General features: G+C 38.6%; 1 protein-coding gene across 2 annotated transcripts in view; it reads left to right on the forward strand.

Moving 5' to 3' along the window:
• Positions 1-19,391, forward strand: part of LOC133396457 (partitioning defective 3 homolog) — a 298,273-nt gene extending 278,882 nt beyond the window's left edge. Inside the window, exons 22-24 of one of the 2 annotated variants that reach the window (XM_061666339.1) lie at positions 5,956-6,076; positions 11,891-12,018; positions 16,660-19,391. In XM_061666339.1, the coding sequence (XP_061522323.1) occupies positions 5,956-6,076; positions 11,891-12,018; positions 16,660-17,068 (658 nt within the window). In that variant the 3' untranslated portion in view covers positions 17,069-19,391. The remainder of the gene's footprint in view (positions 1-5,955; positions 6,077-11,890; positions 12,019-16,659) is intronic. The other variant, XM_061666340.1, reaches the window with a different exon arrangement.
• Positions 19,392-20,054: the final 663 nt, after the last annotated feature.

Genomic DNA, 20,054 nt, shown 5'->3' on the forward strand with positions numbered 1-20,054 from the left:
AAGACAATTTAATGTTCAAACTGATAAACTTTATTGTTTTTAGCAAATAATCATTCACTTAGAATTTTATGGCTGCAACACGTTCCAAAAAAGCGATATATTTGTCTTTGTATATATATATATATAGATTTATATGTATATATATATATATATATATATATATATATGAAGTAACTGTTTTGTTATTACTTTACATTGACTTCAAATTTGTAGCCATCCTGCTGGCTCTACAACTCATTGAACCAACTTGATTCAGCTTCTCCTCCTTCTTTTTCTTGGCGTATGGATGCTAAAGGGCATGCATATAAAAAATAAAATAAAACTCTTTAAAATGTAGTTCCATTGTAGACAGTAACAACAGTGATGTTGATTACGCTATCCGCTGGCCATAAAATCCATTTGAAAAGGCTTGACAAAAGGCCGCATTATTTGTTTTGCTCAAATGGTGGCAGATGCGAGGTAATTTTTCACTTTGTGTACTTTTAGCTACGTTTACACTATGTTCCCCGTGGGCACTAAGGACCAAACAGTGCAGTCGTAAGACACATGGGGGGATGTGATGAGCAAAAGTGGATGCCTGGTGAGATTTTTAAAACGTCAAAAAAATTGCCAAGCAGTCACGGTGCGGATGAGAAACCTAGTTGTCCGAAGTAAACTGGGTGAACACAACTGAACCTCGTGCTACTTAATAGGGCGTATCAATACTTGGAGGCAGGAAACATAATTGTGTATTCCGTGGCATCTCTCGCTGCCTACAACTCTTCTAAATATAATTCATGTGTTCAATTTCCCTACAATGCCAGCTGTGGCATACTTGTTTGTAAAGCTTAACGTGTGTGTGTGCTTGCATGCATGCATGCGTGTGTGTGAGTGAGAGAGAGAGAGACAGAGAGAGGGAGAGAGACAGAGACATAGAGCTCTTTTGCATATTTTTGTAAAAGAGACGGATTAGTTGACATAATTTATTCAGCGGCAGTGTGTGCCCCCCATGCTGATGCCGGCTATGGAGCTGGACCTGCCAGGGGAACTTTATTCGATTCTGCCGAGGCCAAAAATGTGCGGCAAAGCTGCCTAACCCTAACCCATGTTTCATCCGTAGAAAGCCTTTGCAGAATCTTTGGGTGATTACCTAAAACTGGTCTGAGATAAAAATGTGATGTTATTTTATTGGAAAAATTTTATTTTATTGGAGAAAATTGATGATAAATTATTCATTATATAGTTATGATAATACTTAATATATTTTCAAAGCTTTGGTCCCACAGAGCAGTTCATTTGTTTTTCAGTCAAAAAATGTTAAAATCCTGCAGTGAAGTGTTAAAAGTGTCCATGCTTCACCTTTGGTAATCAATGCTCCATGCTACCCAGCCTACCATCCATGACCATGGTTCTGGCAAGCATCCCAGATGATGCCTCTTAGGACCCCCAAAGACCCCACATGCACACACACAGTCATTCATTAATAGCTCAACAACAGCAGTCTCTTCTTGATGGAGGGGATTTTAGCTGGCAAGGTCCACTGCCGGTGTATCAGTCACATGGGTACATTGCTCAAGTCAAAGCCTGACAAATCCAGTGTGTTTTTGGGCCTTTGTCCAGCCTGCAGCTGTCTCTTACAAAGCTAGTGGGAGAGGGTGGGGGGAGGGGCTATTGGCTGAAGGGAATTCATGACCTACTCCTGTAGAATAGGTTTTAGGTATTTAGAAGTGACACATGCAGGAGGAACAAATTTCAAAATGGAAATAAGTAGAAAAACTGCATCTGATCAGATTGCTTTTGGAACATGAAGAAAAGCAAAATACATCAAATGATCTATTCTCCAGACTGCTGCATAATCATGGTTTGCAAATTTTCTCTAAATAATAATAAAAAAATAAAAAAAATAAAAAAAACCCATTTCATCCTCCTTATAAAAATGACCAGATGTAATGTTTTCTGCCATCACAGGAGGTCTCAGTGGCTAATCCTCCCCTCCCCACCCCACCCCACCCCACCCAAAAAAAGAACCCTTATCTTTCTGTCTTTGAATTAAATGTTAGTCTTCAGTGCGATGAAATAAAGATGAGCTAAGCCTTTGACTGGATACAAGATTGCCAAAGGGCCAGAATTTAACAAGTCCATCCTATCTTCTGCTGCATTGAGATACTGAGGACAAAGCATAAAAGAAGATAATGATAAAATTTTCAATCAACAATGATCAGATAACATTGTATTTTAAAGTCTTACCGGAGCTCCAGTAGTTCAGCTTCTTTAGCTTTAACTTGGAAAAGAAGAAAAACAGGCAACACGGTTTATTTTTTTGGAATGTTATTCTTGTGATCAAAGCTTTCTTTTTCTGTTCTTCTGATTTGTGGCCTAAACTCTGGCGTACATATGCTCATGTGACCAATGTTACGCTCTCTGTTATAGGATTACTCCTTTATTAACTAGTGTGTGTGTTTATGGGTCACACTGAGACTCAGCACGTGACAGAAGCAAATACAGGGGACTGTGGCGTTGTTGGCATCCTTGCTTTAAGCCATGTGGTGTTGGAGACATCTGCCAAATCCTCCTGGATCAAAGGATGACTATTACACCAACGGGCATCTCCCCCCACTCCCCAAAGGCAGCTTTAGAGGGCTCATGACCTCTGTCAACAGTTCAGGTTAAAAAACACAGGTGTGATGGAAGTTGGACATATGTAAATACACTGAAACACAGCTTCCATCTTAAGAACAACATTAATTTGAGTAAAATCTCAGTTAACGGACCAAAGGAAAGATGCTGGCCATATGAGGGTTGTGTGGCATACTGTTACCATATGTACCTTTTTTTCCACTGGTTCCAGGCTTTCTTTTTCACATTTGAAAAAAGGTGAGCGAAATAAGGCAATGGACTAAGTCCTTTCAGCCTTTTGGATCACCATGTGGATGTCTGCATGTATGCATAAGTCATTCTATGCCATGTGACCTTTTGTCTAATGCAAAAACAAATGAGTTGAATTGAACTAATGTGGTGCTCATCCATATAAATTATATTTCCTTTCAGCCATCACATCTGCTGATGGAAAACCCAATTCCAGATGCATTCAGACTAAAGGAAACTTTATACCTGATGCATGTGGAGCAGAGGTGATTAATTACATTGTAAGAAACCTAAAACTGTTTTTGTTTAATAATTTATTATTTTTATGTACAGGGTTACTACATGCTGGTTGAGTGCAAGTTTGCAGGACCTAATGTGTTTTATCCCCATCTTCATCAAATGCTTGTCAAGAATCAAATTAAGTGAGTACCTCCCAGTTGAGAGAGAGAAGCTCCTGCAAATAGTCTGGATATTGCTGATGCCATCTTTGAACTTCCATGTCAAATTCCCGCTTGTTGAAGCCCACCCCCATCATTCCCAGATTTCTCTTGGGGCAATTTTCATTCATAGTGAATTGAAAAACATGTTGGATTGCCACGCTGCTGAATTTTTTATTTTGCTTTGCTGATTTTCAGCAATTCCACACCCTACCATCTAATCCACCACACTCTGAAGCAATAAATTCTTTGTAAAGAAAAGCGACCTTCTTTCTTTGATTGATGTGTTAGAGAGTAAGATGAAGACAATTGGTCTTACTGTGTGGGAAATGTATAATTACTCACGTAGCCGTGTTTATAGCACATGTAGCACTTTTCCTGGTTGCCCGCTAGTTCTTACTGTCACTTCTGGTCATGTGTGCCCGATACTTAAAAAGCTGATGTTTGCTTACACTTTGACCCTCACCGAATGCCATGAGAGAGACTAAAGAATGAATGTAGCTAATTACATACATTGGACCCAACATCTATCTTTGACCACTTTTACTATGTCATGTTGTTTTGAGAAAGAGGTTTATGGCCTTTGCATCTTTAGTGGTATAATGTTATAGTCACCACTGATACGCTCTACTAACTTTCTGTGTGAGTGACCTCTCAGTGCACCCGATTCTGCAGTCTAATGTCCAATTATGGCTGGACATTTGCCTTTGTTAATGCAAAATCTATGACACGTGGCGTATTCTATTGAGATAACAATGGGATTTATTTTTTTAGTAACTCAGTTAAAGAAAACCTTAAGAACAAATTAAATTACAAAAAATTATGTAGGAAGATATTAGTGGATGAAGCCCATTGATTTTCTAATGAGCAGCTTTTCACATAACTGAAAGCATGAGCTTCCTCGCACTCTAGTGAACCACTTAATTGCAACAACCGTATAAAGTGTAAGCTTCCTGTGGTCCTTTCCACATGAGCCATAGGAAGCAAATGGGGTATAACTAATACAATTGATTTTGGTAAGACAGTATGAAAGAATGGGATAGCCACCAAGTGCTACTTCAGGCCAGATAACAAAATCTGTGCACAGAATTTTATTGTGCTTTTAATGACGCTTGATTGGCAGTATGACCTAGTTTTCATTATCATTAGAAGAATGTGCTTATTCTAATCTCACATCTATCATAATTGCTCCCAGAATCCTATGTGCCCAGAAAAGCAATCACCTCCACCATTGACGTACGTACCACCTGTAAGTGCTGCTTGAAAAACATGTACAGTACAATAAGCGCTGAAGGTCCTCAATTTACATTTATGCTTTTTATCTCCCTGGTGCTGTCAAACTTTGTTCTGATCGACTGTTTTATTTTTATTTTCACTCACAGGCTCTTGATGAACCTTTTACTTTTTTTCCCACTCTGCACCAAACCCAAAGACACCTCAGTCCCCCTTCTGCTTTTATCTCCTTTTCCTTCTCTCACCCTCATCTTCTGCTCTCCCTACATCACCGGCTCCCAACCTATACGCCACAAATTCCTACTCTTTGGTCACTTTCATCTCTTTTGTATGCATACATGCAGGCAGCCAAGCTGGTTGTCTCATCATAATTATGTTTTGTCGTGCACTGCCTCTGTAGTTGGTGATAAACGGGGAGCCTGATTAAGCTGAAGGAAAGGCTATTGATTCCTATTGACTGGCCTCTCAAGCCCTTTAATGTTGAGGATGTAAATGAAGGCTTTGCACACTGTTTAATGGAAGTGTGCCATAGAAAGCTAACATTCTGCCGTCCAAAAAAAAACATGGACAGTGGTGCCATCTTAATCCATGTTTTCACCAACATACAGTTATCAGTAAACACCGATAAGGCTTGTCTTATCGGGATGGAGCTAGTTGCATCAGCTTCACAAATTGTGTGATATCTTTCTATTCATAACTGTGAACAAAATAAAACACGACTTACAGTATAACACCCTATTTGTTTCCTTCCTATTCAATTAATTATATTGTAACATGAAAAAAAGGCTACTATATATCAATCAAAAGACAGCACTGTGTTGAGCTTCACCCTCCGCTCTCCCTCCAATTGGACTAAAGACTGCCACTGCGACTGGTAAACTAAGGGGGTACTGAAAAGTGAGGTAGTTCAAGTTAAATACTCTGCGACCCTGACAATGGTAGTAAATTTGTACCCTAGCATACTGAACTGGATTGGACTGAGCAGTGCCACTTGGTAGTGTCGTTAGATAACAAAATGTCTGGGGTAGTTCAAATATATAAATAAATAAAAATAATCCTTGTTCAGTACCAGTTGCTCTCGTTACCCCTCTCCCATTCCAGCCAACATGATGATGTCTTCTAATCCTCCAATCATGACACTGCCATTCCTAGCTTGCTCTCGCGTAGGGTTTAAAATCACATCTGTCAAGCCATTATGTATCGTCATGTCAAGTTAAAGTTTTTCACTCCCAAGTACAAATTGTACCTAAATTTCGTTTTTGTCAAGTCACATCATCAAAAAAGTGACTCGAATCGATCCGTGTCGCAATGACTCAAGTCCTCATCTCTGTTGTTTTGGACATACCTGTAGGTACAATGAACAATTGCATGTAAATGAACAATTACTTTTAAATGTCCAACTACACTATTTGTATTGAAAACAGCTTGCTTCCTCTCCCAGCAGTCAGACGGCTCCAAGTAACCATGACCGGATACAAAGGCTGAGGCACGAGTTCCAGCAGGCAAAGCAGGACGATGACATGGAGGACTATCAACAATCCTGCAGCTTGGATCAGTCTTGGGTGAGTGTTTGTTATGTCCACACGTGTGGTGAAAAAAAAAAAAAAATAACAAATTAAAATGAATAACGAAAATCTGCAAGTATTTGACGCCCCCAAAATGATTTATACCTGTCAGTAGATGGTGGCAAATACATTACTTTTCAATAAGATATGGCAATGGATTGTATAAATGAAGCTCCTCCCCTCACTTCAACAAAGTTGCTTGGCACAAAGATGCCACAAGATAGTGCCAATCCACTACTTTTATATTAGAGAGGGCTTTGGCCTGAGCATGAAAACAGTGGATAGGTGAGTTTTTAAGCGGTTAACAGAGAAAAGGTTCCAAAATAATATCAGCCAATAGATGAACACTGTATTTAGCAATTAGGTGTATATTTGCACGTGCATATTCTTCACCTTCTCTTTAGTATGTATAAAATCATCACTTGTATGTCTAACATTGATTGGTTTATTGATTGATGATTGAACTTCTTATTTTGAACAGACAGTGCAAGAAATATACGACAAAAGAAAACTTTACATCATAAACAGCCCATACTGAAAAATGTTGTACTTTTGGTCTGAAAAAGAGTACTGCGCAAATAATTTATAATTTCTTTTGTCTTTTTACCATTACCATAGATAAATGACATTTCACAGAATTGAAGTATTTAAGATATGAATGTTATTGGACCTTCTGCTATTGAATATATTTATTTTTTCTAAATCTAGATAATGGCAACTGTTGTGACTTTTAAAGGGTGCAATCACACACAAAGAAATAAAAATTCTGAAAGGCTCAAAACACTGTTTTGTAAGTCCAAATTCTGGCTGAATATTTCTGAAAGCTTTGTTTTTTGGCTTCCAAAAGAGACATGGCTATAAAAAGCCCATGCACCATCTGACCAGTGGAGCGATAGGTATACACAGGCACACGAATAAATGCTTTGTTGTGAAGCACTACACCCAAACTTATGAAAGAACGTTTTGATGTGGTCCCTTGTATGAAGTCCTCAGTTCTGACTTCAAAGAGAATTCCTTGACAAATGTCCAAGCGCCAATCTTTAACTTGAAACTAATTGCGTATTACTCTGTCCCATTCCTGTCTGGGGAACAGAATATACTTGCTGCTGAAACGAGCATGATGGCCGATGAGTGCAGAGTACATTTGATGTCAGCTATTTACACTGAATTGTTTTGTTTTGTTTATTTTACAATTTTAAATTACATTTATAAATGGTTCACGAACTCGATGGATTTCTCTCTGTTTCCCAATTGGAATCATTTGGGAAAAGTTCATTCATTTCTTAATCCATCTGGACTTGATTGAGCTCATATTCACTCCTGCTGTTTGAAGCGAGAGTAATGAAGTTTCATCAATAACAAATGATGAATATATTTGCACACCCATTAGTATTTAATTATCAATAGGTATGTTGTATATTGGATATATTTTATTATGTTTAAATATTTTGTGTTTTAATTGCTTTTGGCAAAATATTTCACCTGTTTTTGAAGAAATGAGGCTAAACTGAGAAATTTCAAAATTACAGGTCAAGCGAGCAGCGCTTGAATGTCAAAGTCATTGGCTTTGGTCCAGTCTGTTTTGAGTGGTTTTCTCACATGGCAAGGATCTGTTTTTGTTTTTCTTTGTCGTAATAGGTTTCTGGTAGTTTTAAAAGCATCCCGTCATCAATCCCCCACCCCCACTGACAGATCAAAATGTATTTGCTCTAGATTTGTTTCCATGTTTTCCCCACTTGTAGGTTAAATATGAAATTGGACATCTTTCCCAATCGCTTTTCTAATCTCTTTTTTCCCCATGCTCACTTTCAAAGTAAGATAATATCTGTTTGTACACCACTAACCGGCCTCCGCATTTTTCTCTCAACGTCTGAGCTCCTAATTGCTTGTGATTGTTGACACTATTGAGCATACCCTCGTTATTCCGTAATAGGATATAGGGCCAGCCTTGGAGTACTGAAGTCTATTTTATTAGTCCTCTTTCATGCTATTTTAGTCCTCCCCAACAAGGATTCACAATGGCAGTGCTTGTTAGAAAGATACAGGCTCATCTATGGTAAATTCTGGCACTGATTAAGTTGATTAAGTTAACTTGTGAAAATGTTTTTAGCCCGACTCAAAATTTGATCTGACAGATCTTTGGGTCAGATTTTGATCCAGCAGCATTGAGGCATTTACCAGATGGTTCTGCTCCAATTTTAAACTCACTGAGTGGATGCTTATTAGGCTTATTTCCTAACTTCATGTTTGATTCTTATGAGTCTAGACGATATCAAAAAGGTTTGTGCTTTAATGTTACTTTTAGTAAACATACTTGAACTTGCATTTCACTTTGGATTTCATGAGTGTAAACATGACGCAAAAGACCTTATAAATACAGTATTGATTCCCAGTATGACTTATTAATTGTGAAAAATAAAGGAATTTGTAAAAAAAAAAAAAAAAAATGAAGAAATTATGTTCAGGAATGATGCGTTATGTAATGTTGATCTAGTAGTGCATCGTAAAACCGCCAAGTTACCACTCACAATTAAAGTTGCCATTTTTATTGTTCTTATTTCCCTTCCCACTGCTTAGAAAGAGGGGAGTTCCAGATGTTCACCATAAATTGCTCAGTGCTTTCCAGTGTTGCTTTTGTCCCCTTTTCTCTCCAGGGGAAGAAATAAAATAATTATTTTCTGTTAGCATGACCACACAGAGGAGGATGAGCTCAATGCTGGTCCGATAGAGCAAATCTTTATACGTGATGTTTTTAGTATCTATCATTATGATATCTGCCACTGCTTGGACAATCATGTCTACTTTTAAACAATACATTTTCTTTATTGTTCTTAATGTTGCGATTTAACAACAATAGGAAAATGCAGGTCCCAGAGTGACAACAGTGGAGAACCACTGCAAGACCGAATGTTACCATTATGATGGTATTTATCCCTTTCATTGAAATGATGTTGCATTTCAATACAGTTTTATCTTTTCCATTACCTTCTCCTATTTTCCTCTGCTGATTAGCTATGAGAGACCACACGGTTCTAGTGTGTTGTTGTCCGAGGTGAGAAATATATTTCTTTCAGTTAAAGGGTTAAGGAAACATCATTATGAAGTAACTTCACATGCCATTTCAAGGCAGATTGAGTTTGAAAAAAAAATGGATATGATAATATGTGCATGCCAGCTATCACATGCTCATGTGTACCTGAATAATTAATTAATTCTTTTACCCCAATTCATGTACTGTAGGGATAATTTTTATTTTAAGTGGTCATGATTCAAAGTGCTTTCATTGTTGCACTTCTTGATGACTAATTTGTCTCAGGTTCTGGTATTTCCTACTCCTTTTCGGACTTGTAGTAAATGGTGTTTCATTATGGGATATTTACAGTATATTGTAGATTTTTCATTTCTTTTTTTTTTTTTTCAAATAAAAATGTTAAAGTATTACTTGTTGCATATAGTAGCTCCATAACCATTGTTTTTGTGATATTAAAATACATATGCCCACAGATAGGACAGAGAGTATTCCAAGGCCTACCATAGGATAATCTGATTCTCCGCCCTGGCCAATCCCAATTACATTTACTCTTTTGATAATACTTTATAGTTAGGAATATTATCCATACCATTTATACACATCCAACCATTTTCTACACCGCTTATCCTCACTAGGGTCACGGGTATGCTGGAGTCTATCCCAGCTAACTGCGGGCAAGAGGCGGGGTACACCCTGAACTGGTTGCCAGCCAGTTGCAGGGCACATATCAACGAACAATCATTCACGCTCACATTCATACCTATGGGCAATTTAGAGTCTTCAATTAACCTACCACCTACTTGTTTTTGTTTTTTCTTTGTTATTAAATGATTTTAATCATGTAAAAAACTTTGAGTTACCTTGTATATGAAATACGCTATATAAATAAATTTGCTTTGCTACCATGCATGTTTTTGGGCTTAGCGAGGAAACCGGACTATCTGGAGAAAACGTACACAGGCACGGGGAGAACATGCAAACTTCACACAGGCAAGGCAGGATTTGTACCCGGGTCCTCAGAACTGTGAGGCAGTGTGATTTCCTGGTTCCATATTTTTGATAGCTGCAAATGATTGTCAAAATAACTTCCCCATTGCTCACACTCGTGATCACTCTTGTATTTAAACAGGTGTAGAGCACCCTCTTTTACATCCGTTCTTTCTTCTTTTTACACCACTACTAAAACAAGAGAAATCCAAATGTGCCATAGCCACATCATGTTCCACTTTATTGGATAAAAACAAACACGGTGGTCTCCTTGATTTGATTTCAACAAATGTCATATTTTATATGGCATTGTATTCCAAGGCCTACCATAGAATAATCTGATTCTCCTTCCTGGCCTAATTCCATTAAAGTGACTGATTTTCTCTCCTGGTTATTTGTCATGCATCTTTCGTGGCATGGCGTCATCAACCTCAGCCTTCAGTTTTAAACCGAATTGTCACGTCCTGATTCTCGACCACTTCCTCTCAAATTACATAACCATTCAGTGTGCCTGACAAATTATTTTCTCCCTTCCTCTTTCGGCCCAAGTTTGAATACTATCTTCCTGTACACTTCATCGGATATACTTTTTGAGCTATGTTGTAGTTGGGAAATTTTAACCACATGAGTCCAATATGCTTCAGCTCAATTGAATGGCAAGGAAAGAGCCCGCTGTTGATGCTGAGTGAAATGTAATTGCACTGTTATTGCAGCTGTCCAAGCAATGAGAAAAGCAACCATTTCACAAGAAATGAAATTCTTTGCTGACAGCCTTTCCAGCTTCTAACATATTTTCACTCTTCAAACTCCACCAGTACCTTAAGCTTTTTTATGTACATTTGATGGCCTTAATAGATAAAGATGGTAAAAGAACTGTATGTAAATGTCTGAAATCAGTTTTGATTGACACAATCGCAGTGGCGTTAATTTAACAAGAAATGTAGTAATGTGGTTGCAGTTAATCTTTTTCTACCCAATTTAGTACATCAGGGACAAAACCTCAGTATTATTGAGTGCATTTCTGCCCTCTAATTTTAAGATACTAGGATCTTAAAGATGCAAACTAATTACAACCTACAACCTGAAATGGGACAGAAATTTAAGGTTCAACTTTAATTGCTGCCAAATCTATATCAGATCCAAATTAGTTTGACACTACAGCTTCTGGTTGCAATTTTGTCTGCGCGTAACAAATTGAGTCAGATTAGCAAGAAATACATTTTTTACCGTTTGTTCCTCTTACAGATGCCCATTTTGTTTCTTCAAACAAAGAACAACACCACACACACACAGGCAAAGAGAGATCTCAGAATGATGGGGCTCGATGTTGCACCCCTGAGCTCAGATAATTAAAACTTCCCTTCTGCCGTAGCGAAGTCACCGCAGTCGCCGTCCGCGCGACTATAAAGAAGCCTTCATGTTCTCTGTTCAACAAGTTTGTTATCAGTGTGTCGGGAGAACTGCTATATCCATGTCGAACCCCTCACTATTGGGGTACTGAAGGGGCTAGTTAATATATTCATACTTTTATGTGTGTCATTCTTAACATTATTTTATGGGATTTTATATAGTAACTTTTTTGATCATGCTCATATTTAATAAATGTAATGTGGAGCAGCACACTACGACGCATTTGCACATACACATTTAGTTTACACATACTCTACAGTCCTGTCAAATTCTAAAAGATTGTAAACTGTAATGACTCTCTGTTCCTTTAACTTGTGCATTGCCTAGTGCTCTGTGCGTCAGCTTTATCAACAATTGTGTTGATTTGTTTCTTTTGATTACAGCCTAGTAATGCGATGGAGAGGCAGAGTGGGCGCAATTCGGTAACCATGGAGTCTCAAATCCAAAAGCAGCACCAGGAGGATCGAGACAGTTTTCGTCAAGCCCAGAGGCAATATAGTTCCCTGCCACGGTGAGGCCCATATGTCTGTCTGTATGGAAGCATTTTTTCCTTGTTTTAAATTTACCTACCTTGTCAAATCATCTAATCCAGTAATCACTTCAAATTAGTAGTCAAATTAATAACGCAACTTGGTCCCTTCACGCAGCCATCATCCCTCACTTCCTCAACACCTTGTCTTTTTTCTAAAATTCATTTTCTGTTGGAAATTCCGCTTATTGAGCTTGAGCAAGACACGACCAAGTTCTCCATTTTCTGTTCTTCTCCATCATCATCCTACTGTTACGTAATTTTGCATATTTACATCCTGATCTTTGGGGTGGGGGTTAGTTATCAATATACTGTACGCAATTTTCCTGCCTAGGTATAATGTTCTTCACAATCGTCTGATGCTCTATAATCAAACTGTAAAAGCAACAATTATATCGAAAATTGTCACATTAAGACTTTTTTTCCCCAAAAAACAATGTACTTTTCAATCTGAATGCCTTTTTCTGACATGCAATTTAAAGCTAAAATCCAGTCTGTGCAGTTCCCATTTTAGAACAGATTTTCGATTTCATAATGACTGATTCATTCCTGTTGGGCGAAACCTTTATTATATTGGCCTCAGCTCTCTTTAGTGATTTTTGTCTGTCTGCACAAACATCATTTTCCCAATGCCATCCTGTTTTAATTTCCATCGCTGTCTCTGAAAAGTGACAATTGGGTCGATTAAAACATGTTTCTGTCCGTGGCTATGGATTTACGGTCCACATGGACGCATAATCAATGTGGTCTGTATAGGCCAGCCAAATCTTTGCATTCCTTTCATACGTGTTATCTACTGGCATCTCATGTGATGTGACAGTTGACTCCCACCCTGCCCTCCCACGGTCAGTTGCTTCTCTTGGGAAAGTTCATCTGGCTGGTGATAAAAGACTTGACTATGGTGGCTTTTGATATGCATTCCTACCATAATCTCCTAATTCTCTTAGCAGGCGCTTGTGCGAGCTCAAGTTTCATGTTAGACTATGTCAAATGCCTTACATCCCTAGATTAATAACCATAATTCTCCTCAGTTTCCCCATTTTGAGACATTTGTTTTCTTCAGGAATTCCCTTTAAAGGTAAAAAAGAAAATCCCTGAAGAGCTTCCAGAAATAGCCAAGGTAGCTGCTTATCTGATGACAGCCAGGCAAAGCTCGTCGTCTGGGATGTGAGGATTGCAGGAGCACTAATGAAGGGTTGTTGTTTGAGCAGGATTAGCAGCGGCCGGCAGTGGTGGGCGAGGAACAAGCGTGTTAGGAGGAAAGAGAGACCACTGATTAGCTTGAAAGAGACACAACACACATAACATGCACATGAATGTGGTTAAGATAAGATTCTTAACAGCAGGAAGGATAACGGAGGCCATTGGTCCACCCTACCACTCAAGCAGCTCCTGCATTCCTGAGCAACATGCTTCTGTACCATAAAGAAAACATTTTACATTGATTACATTGGCTGAGATATTTGGATTTGCCCTCACTGTCCACATTACTTATACAACGTGGAATACAATCCGTTCTTGAATCTGGACCTCTGATTTTGTGCAAAATAATATATAATCCAAATCAGGATATTTGGCCTTTGTATAGATAGATGGATAGATCGATAGCTAGATAGATGGATAGACAGACGGACAGACAGACAGACAGACTTGCACCGCCATTTACTATTTATTTAGTCCACGGTGTACTGTAGAAGAATCTTGACGATTAATTGATTGTTGTTTTTATTTGTGCTTTATATTTTATGTCCGATTTTAGTTATATACAGTACTTTGTTTCAGCTGCGGTTGCTTTTTAAAGTGGTCTATAAATATAGTTGAGTTATCAAAACCTTTATTCAACCAGAAAATAAAAGCCATTGAAACCGATGACCTGTGTTTCAAGGGTGATCTGAAACGTTAGTTTTTTAACAAAAGTTTCAGTATTTTTTTAATGAATGCCTCTCTGGCAGTGTTATTCAAAACTGAACAATATTCTCAAAAGTTGTGTTGCAGCTCTTCTATTAGATCACATTAGATTGTGCAGGTGTACCTAATGTTGCCGCTGGGGAGTGTATTTGTACAATATTGGAATGACAAAACTGGTGGCCTGTGTGTGTGTGCGTGCGTGTTCGTGGGCTCATGCCCTTCTAATGAACTCAGATTTTTCCCAGCTGTTTAAAAGAAACACCCAGCCACCACAAGTTTTTCCTGAGAACCAAGTTCCTGGCCTTGTTTATATTCTGTCAATGGCGAGCTAACTCTCTCTTTGGGGTAATGTTTACCCCACCCCCTCTGTCTGTAAATTTAATCTACTTTGTGACAGATTCTGGCTCGGGAGTAGAAGCGATAAGAGCGCTCCATTTATGCATCAATCATAAGTACATTCATGTGTGAGAATAGTCTTTTTGCTCTCATTCCCACCAAAAAAGCTTCCCAAATTTTATTTTATAAAAAGTAAACTGTCACTCCAGAAATGTGGATCGCTGCCTTTTGTGACAGGTACCCAGAGTTTCCAAACAAGCGTTTCCCTCTTGAGTTGTGTTGGCTGTTCTGAAAGCCAAGCCAGGGTGTAAATGCATGTTGGCTCGGTGAAACAGCAAAAGCCTGATATGGAACATGTGCTGCGGCTTGCTCTGCGGTCTGTCCTTACATCTGCCTCGCTCCGAGTTATCCTCACTTGCATACTACATACACTTACACAAATGCACACCAGCAGAGCAGAACAAGATAATAAGTTTGAGTTTCACATGGTCAGTACATAAAGGCATTTGCAGCTGTTTGCACACACATAAATGCAGGTTTAAGAGCAGTTCACTACGTTAGCCTCTAGTGATTAGCCTCTAGTGATTAGCTTTCATGAAAGCTTTCTTAAACTGTGATTTGTATCACAATTATCATTTAATACATATATTTAAAACATATACAAGTTTGATGTACTGTACACAATAATTTCACACAATTATGTTTACTATGTAGGTGATTAATGCATTGCCCACAGTGTTTTGTTTCTACAAGTTAATGAAACTATTGCTCGACACATTTCACATTTTGCCATACAACTGTAACACAAGGGTAAAAAAGAAGTTGACCACAGGTGATAGTCAAATATAAAATCAACAAACCACTGCATGTCATCCAATACTTGCTAATGTCACATGACATTCTGCAGGGTTACGTAATCTTGTGGCCAGTGAATGCATTAAAATATAATGTGTGCATGATGTAGAATGTGCAGTTATAAAGAGGAAACAAACTCCTCCTTGTAAACAACCCTAACTGGGATCAAACTGTTGTCAACTCAGCATCCACTCCAATCTCTTTACAGACTTTCTAAATATGTCTCTGCTCACAACAATCTATTCCATCATCACAGAGTTGGAGCAGGAGGCTCCATGGCAACGACAGTACTTCCAACTTGGTGGTGGAAAATGAGAAAGCAAATGAGATTTTAAATCTATTACATTTGAGGGTTTCAGATAACAGACTTTTCTGTTTTTCTGGTCTTTTTACCTTTCAAAACCTGCTTGTTTCCCTCTTCATCTATGTGTACTGTGAACTAAAATGCCTTTTAAGCTTGCAGCAGGTCAGTGAGGTGTGAATGTGGTTTTTCTTAGCAACCTGACACAAAAAGCCCTGTCAGAAGTCTTCCAAGGCACGTTTGCTTTAATGGATCCTAATAATGGGAAAAGAGAGCTAACACTTTAGCCAAAAGACCTAGCAACTAGAAATTTCGCATCATAGCTCCTGCCCACGTTTTAAAAAGAGGTGCATGAGCAAGAGAAGACATAAGTATGGAGCCTACTAGTTTTTTGTTTCTTTATTAGCTCTACTTCATATACATTATGTAGTGTACTGTATGTATGTAGTACGTGAGACGACTTTCCCCTTGAGGGATTATAATAAGCATAATCAGTTCGATTTAAAAAAAAATCTTGGGCAGTCCTATCATCTTCAAATAGCAAATAAATGAACTTTTTCTTTGAATCATTCATGTTTACAATGTGGAACTAATAGTTTGTAGTTCGATTTGATTCCAATGTCCGTTCGCTGTCTCTTTCTCCCTTGTCTGTCTTTATGAGCCTTGGTTCAGTGCCATAAGGCTGGCAAGAATGTAGCACTCATGGCAACATTTTAAATAAATTCTTTATTTGGTTTTATTGGGTATAATGAGGGTAGTCTGTCAAATGTAGGCCACAAATTAAGGCAATAGATTTACTAAAGAAGAGCCCATGACAACAGCAATTTTTTTGTTTGGTTTGTTAGAATAATCAAATTTCACCATTTAGCTGTTTGAGCCAATGAGGCAATGGCTCTACCCACCATGTTTGTTATGTTGTTGTCTATGTCTATGTAAATGTCCAATAAACATGGAGGTGGCCTGCAAACTCATAAAATTGTTTTAATATTTCTTGTTTAGCGCACACCATATTTAAGGTCAAGTCCAGTGGTTGTCACATATTGTTGGCATTTTGGAAGATGGACAAAAAAGGTGTAGCAAACGTTGCATGCCAACATCATGTCCAAACCAAGACAATGTCGAATTGAATACCGCTATAGCTGTCTCTATTTGTGTGGTTATTTCTCTCGATACTCAATCTCTTCACAACACACTTTTAACTCTCTCTGTCTCTGTGTGTTTAGGCCGCCACGTAAGAATCCGAGCACCATCTCCCAAGACACACGGGACAAGGCCTACCCACCGGCAGATGGCTTTCAGGGTGCCAAGGACAACCCACGCCACTCTGGCAGCCACGGATCACATAACGGCTACCTGGGAACTTCCAGCTTTAACGCTCGCGTCCTCTTGGAGACTCAGGAGTTGCTGAGACAGGAGCAGAGACGCAGAGAGCAGGAGGCCATCAATGTCAGTCTACCTCCTGAACAGGGACCCTCTAGCAGCAGTAGTAGAGACCACACTCAGGCCCCCATGCATGATCCACCCAAACCCAAAGGTCCCTACAGACAGGACGTTCCCCCGTCCCCAACTCAACTAGCCAGGCTCAGTCGGCTTCATCAGGGCTCAGAGAAAGGGAAGCAGTTTTATTCCTGAAACCAACAAAGGCAAGGGACATATCGGAAAATTAGGACTGATTTTATAAAACATTCATTTAAAAAAAAAAAAAAAAAAGGGAACAAGGAGTCCAAATGCTGTGATATTAAAGAATTTTATTCAAGTATTGATATTTAATTTTTTAATGACATGAACAATATTCATTTTAGCTGAATGTAAAATAATGAGTTGTAATATTTTCTTATCAAGCATATGTACATAAGTGCCTATTTTTCCATTACTGTCCTGGTACCAGCTTTGGGTTTTTGGATATTTTAAGGAGAAGTTACAACAAGGCAGCATGGTGGGCGACTGGTTACAGCATCTGCCTCACAGTTCTGAGGGTTCAATCCCCGACCCCACCTGTGTGGAGTTTGCATGTTCTCCCCGTGCCTGCGTGGGTTTTCTCCGGGCACTCCGGTTTCCTCCCACATCCCCAAAACATGCATGGTAGGTTAATTGAAGACTCTAAATTGCCCGTAGGTGTGAATGTGAGTGCGAATGGTTGTTTGTTTCTGTGTGCCCTGCGATTGGCTGGTACCCCGCCTCCTGCCCGATGATAGTTGGGATAGGCTCCAGCACTCCAGTGACCCTTGTGAGGACAAAGCGGCTCAGAAAATGGATGGATGGAAGTTACAACAAAATGCTGGCTTTTTACATAGCAACCCAAATGAGTTTGCCAATGTGAGGTAGCTGGGTATGTAGATGTTTTATAGTGTTTGTGTGACCTAAGAAATCCATGCTTGGGTTTGCACCACGAATCAACCAAAAGTTATATTTCTTTCATCTTCTTTTTCTCTTCACACTGTCTCCTGCACCAGACTGCAAAAAAAAAGAAAAAAAAACAGATTTAGAGCTATAGTATTCGAACCCTCTCTGACCTACCCAGGGATTCCAGCTTTATAAATTGAGTCAGGTCAGGGTTATTCATTAATGTTCCTCATTAAAAATGAATGCAGCCCTTTTGTATTCGTTTTTGTTGTCATGTTTTGCGGGGAGCAAGAAAAAGCAACCTTGCTGGCAAGGTTTCAGCCCCGGCCTTGTCCAGAATGATTGGCATGCAAGTGAAGCCTGCTGGCCCTGAAGTGTCAGAGCTGTTCCTTGCTGAATATTTGATCAGAATGGTCACATGGAACTGCAACAGCTCTATAGTGGAAGCCCTCAGTCTGAAATAATGTGTCTATTTTATCGGCTGTTTTGGTTTCCCCTCCATGATTATGTCGATTGATGGATCTCCATTTGGCTGTTTTTAGCATTCTATCAGTAATTTGTGATGAATTGTTTCATTGTGGGTGTGAGTGTGTGTTCTGTTCTTTCTCTAGTACGACTAGGATGGCTTTTAAAAAAAAATAAAACCAATGAATAATAATTTTGGAGCAGATGTTCCAACACAATCATGGTTTTTCTCGCAATATTTTTTTCAAAATGATGTGCATGACAAATAATTTTCCCCTTCGGTATGTCTCTTTATCACAACAATCTAACATTTATTACATTATGAATGGAATTTTTGTTTCAGTCATAACAAAAAAAATGTAATCTCAATAAATCACAACCAGTTTAAGCCATGGGTGGCAAATCATTTACGCATTTGTCATCCATGCTTCTTCACAAGTGTTGCTAAGTACAATGCTTACTGTAGTGTTAGCGTGGAATGTTGAATGCATAGTTTGAACATTTTAGTGTCTGTGATTGCTCACAGTTGCTGAATACTACAATATGTCAATGAATATGTCTTGGCATCCTTACCGTATGAAGCGTTTGGCTCCAGATTTGGAGAAAAGGAAAAGTGTAGGAGGATAACAAGATGGGAGCTCTGACCTTGTCGATGATTCAGTCAGAGGAGTAATCGCAAGTATTCCTCTGATTTTCTGTTAGAAACTCAAGGTTATACCTTTCTCTTTTTTGCTGTTTCAGCTATTCATCCGTTTTTCTATGTTGGATGTCTTTCTGGTCAGAATGTGTGTGCGCTGTATGGGTTAAATTGGCTGCGATAATGTGTTGCATAACACACTGAGAAAGGGCTAAAGCACGTGTAAATATACGACTATCCTTATATGCAAATCCCCTGATAATATGTGTTTATTATTTGCCTCTGTGATATTGTTTTGGGGGAAAATCTTCCAACCAGTGCAAAATATATTGTTACAGTTCAGTTGTTTATGATCATCCTTTATTTTGTTCCATTATATACAGTACATATGGTACTATGGTGGTATAAAAATGTGTAAACATAGTATCCTCCTTGTTATAAGAGAATATGATTAAGACCTGATTGTTTCTGCTCTTTTGTGTACATGCAATAAAGCATTTTTTAAGCAAAGATTTATAGGTTTTTGCTGCTTATCCTATTCAGGGTCGCGAGGAGGTGAGCCCTCATTGATCAAGTGTGTGTGCGCACAGAAGTCTGGATAAGGAGTGTGGTCCCAAAGTATAGGATTCATTAATTTGGATTTATGCATAGGAACATGCATACATTCAAGCCCATCTCATAACGTGTACACACAAATCTATTAGTAAAACTATAAAAATACAAATACTTAGAACACAAGCCAATTGTCATGATCTGTGTTTTTGTTTAGATTATATTTTCTTTTGTTTCGTTTTGTCTTGTTTTCCTGTGTCCCATGTTCATGTCTTGTCTTGCTTGTTTGGTTTTCGTTTCCACCTGTTCTCGTTAGCCCTGTTCCTTGTGTCTGCCAATCAGCTCCCTCCTGCCACTTGTCTTGTCCAAGGTGTGTCTCGTTGTATCGTCAATTAGATTGTATTTAGTTCCCTCATTTCTTTCAGTGTCTCTTCATTTTTTGTTACTTTGAAAAGTCAGAAATGTCACATCAAAAGTGTTTGTGGGGAAAATAATCTCATCATTCAATATTTTTGTTTTTTAAAATCTGCCAATGACTCATTGATTTGCAGTTAAGTGTTTGTGCTGTTTGTCAGTTGATCCTTTATTTCATCAATGGATTTGGTTTTGTCTTGACTTTGC

The sequence above is a fragment of the Phycodurus eques genome, chromosome 21, assembly GCF_024500275.1.
Source record: "Phycodurus eques isolate BA_2022a chromosome 21, UOR_Pequ_1.1, whole genome shotgun sequence".
Classification (NCBI taxonomy): domain Eukaryota; kingdom Metazoa; phylum Chordata; class Actinopteri; order Syngnathiformes; family Syngnathidae; genus Phycodurus; species Phycodurus eques.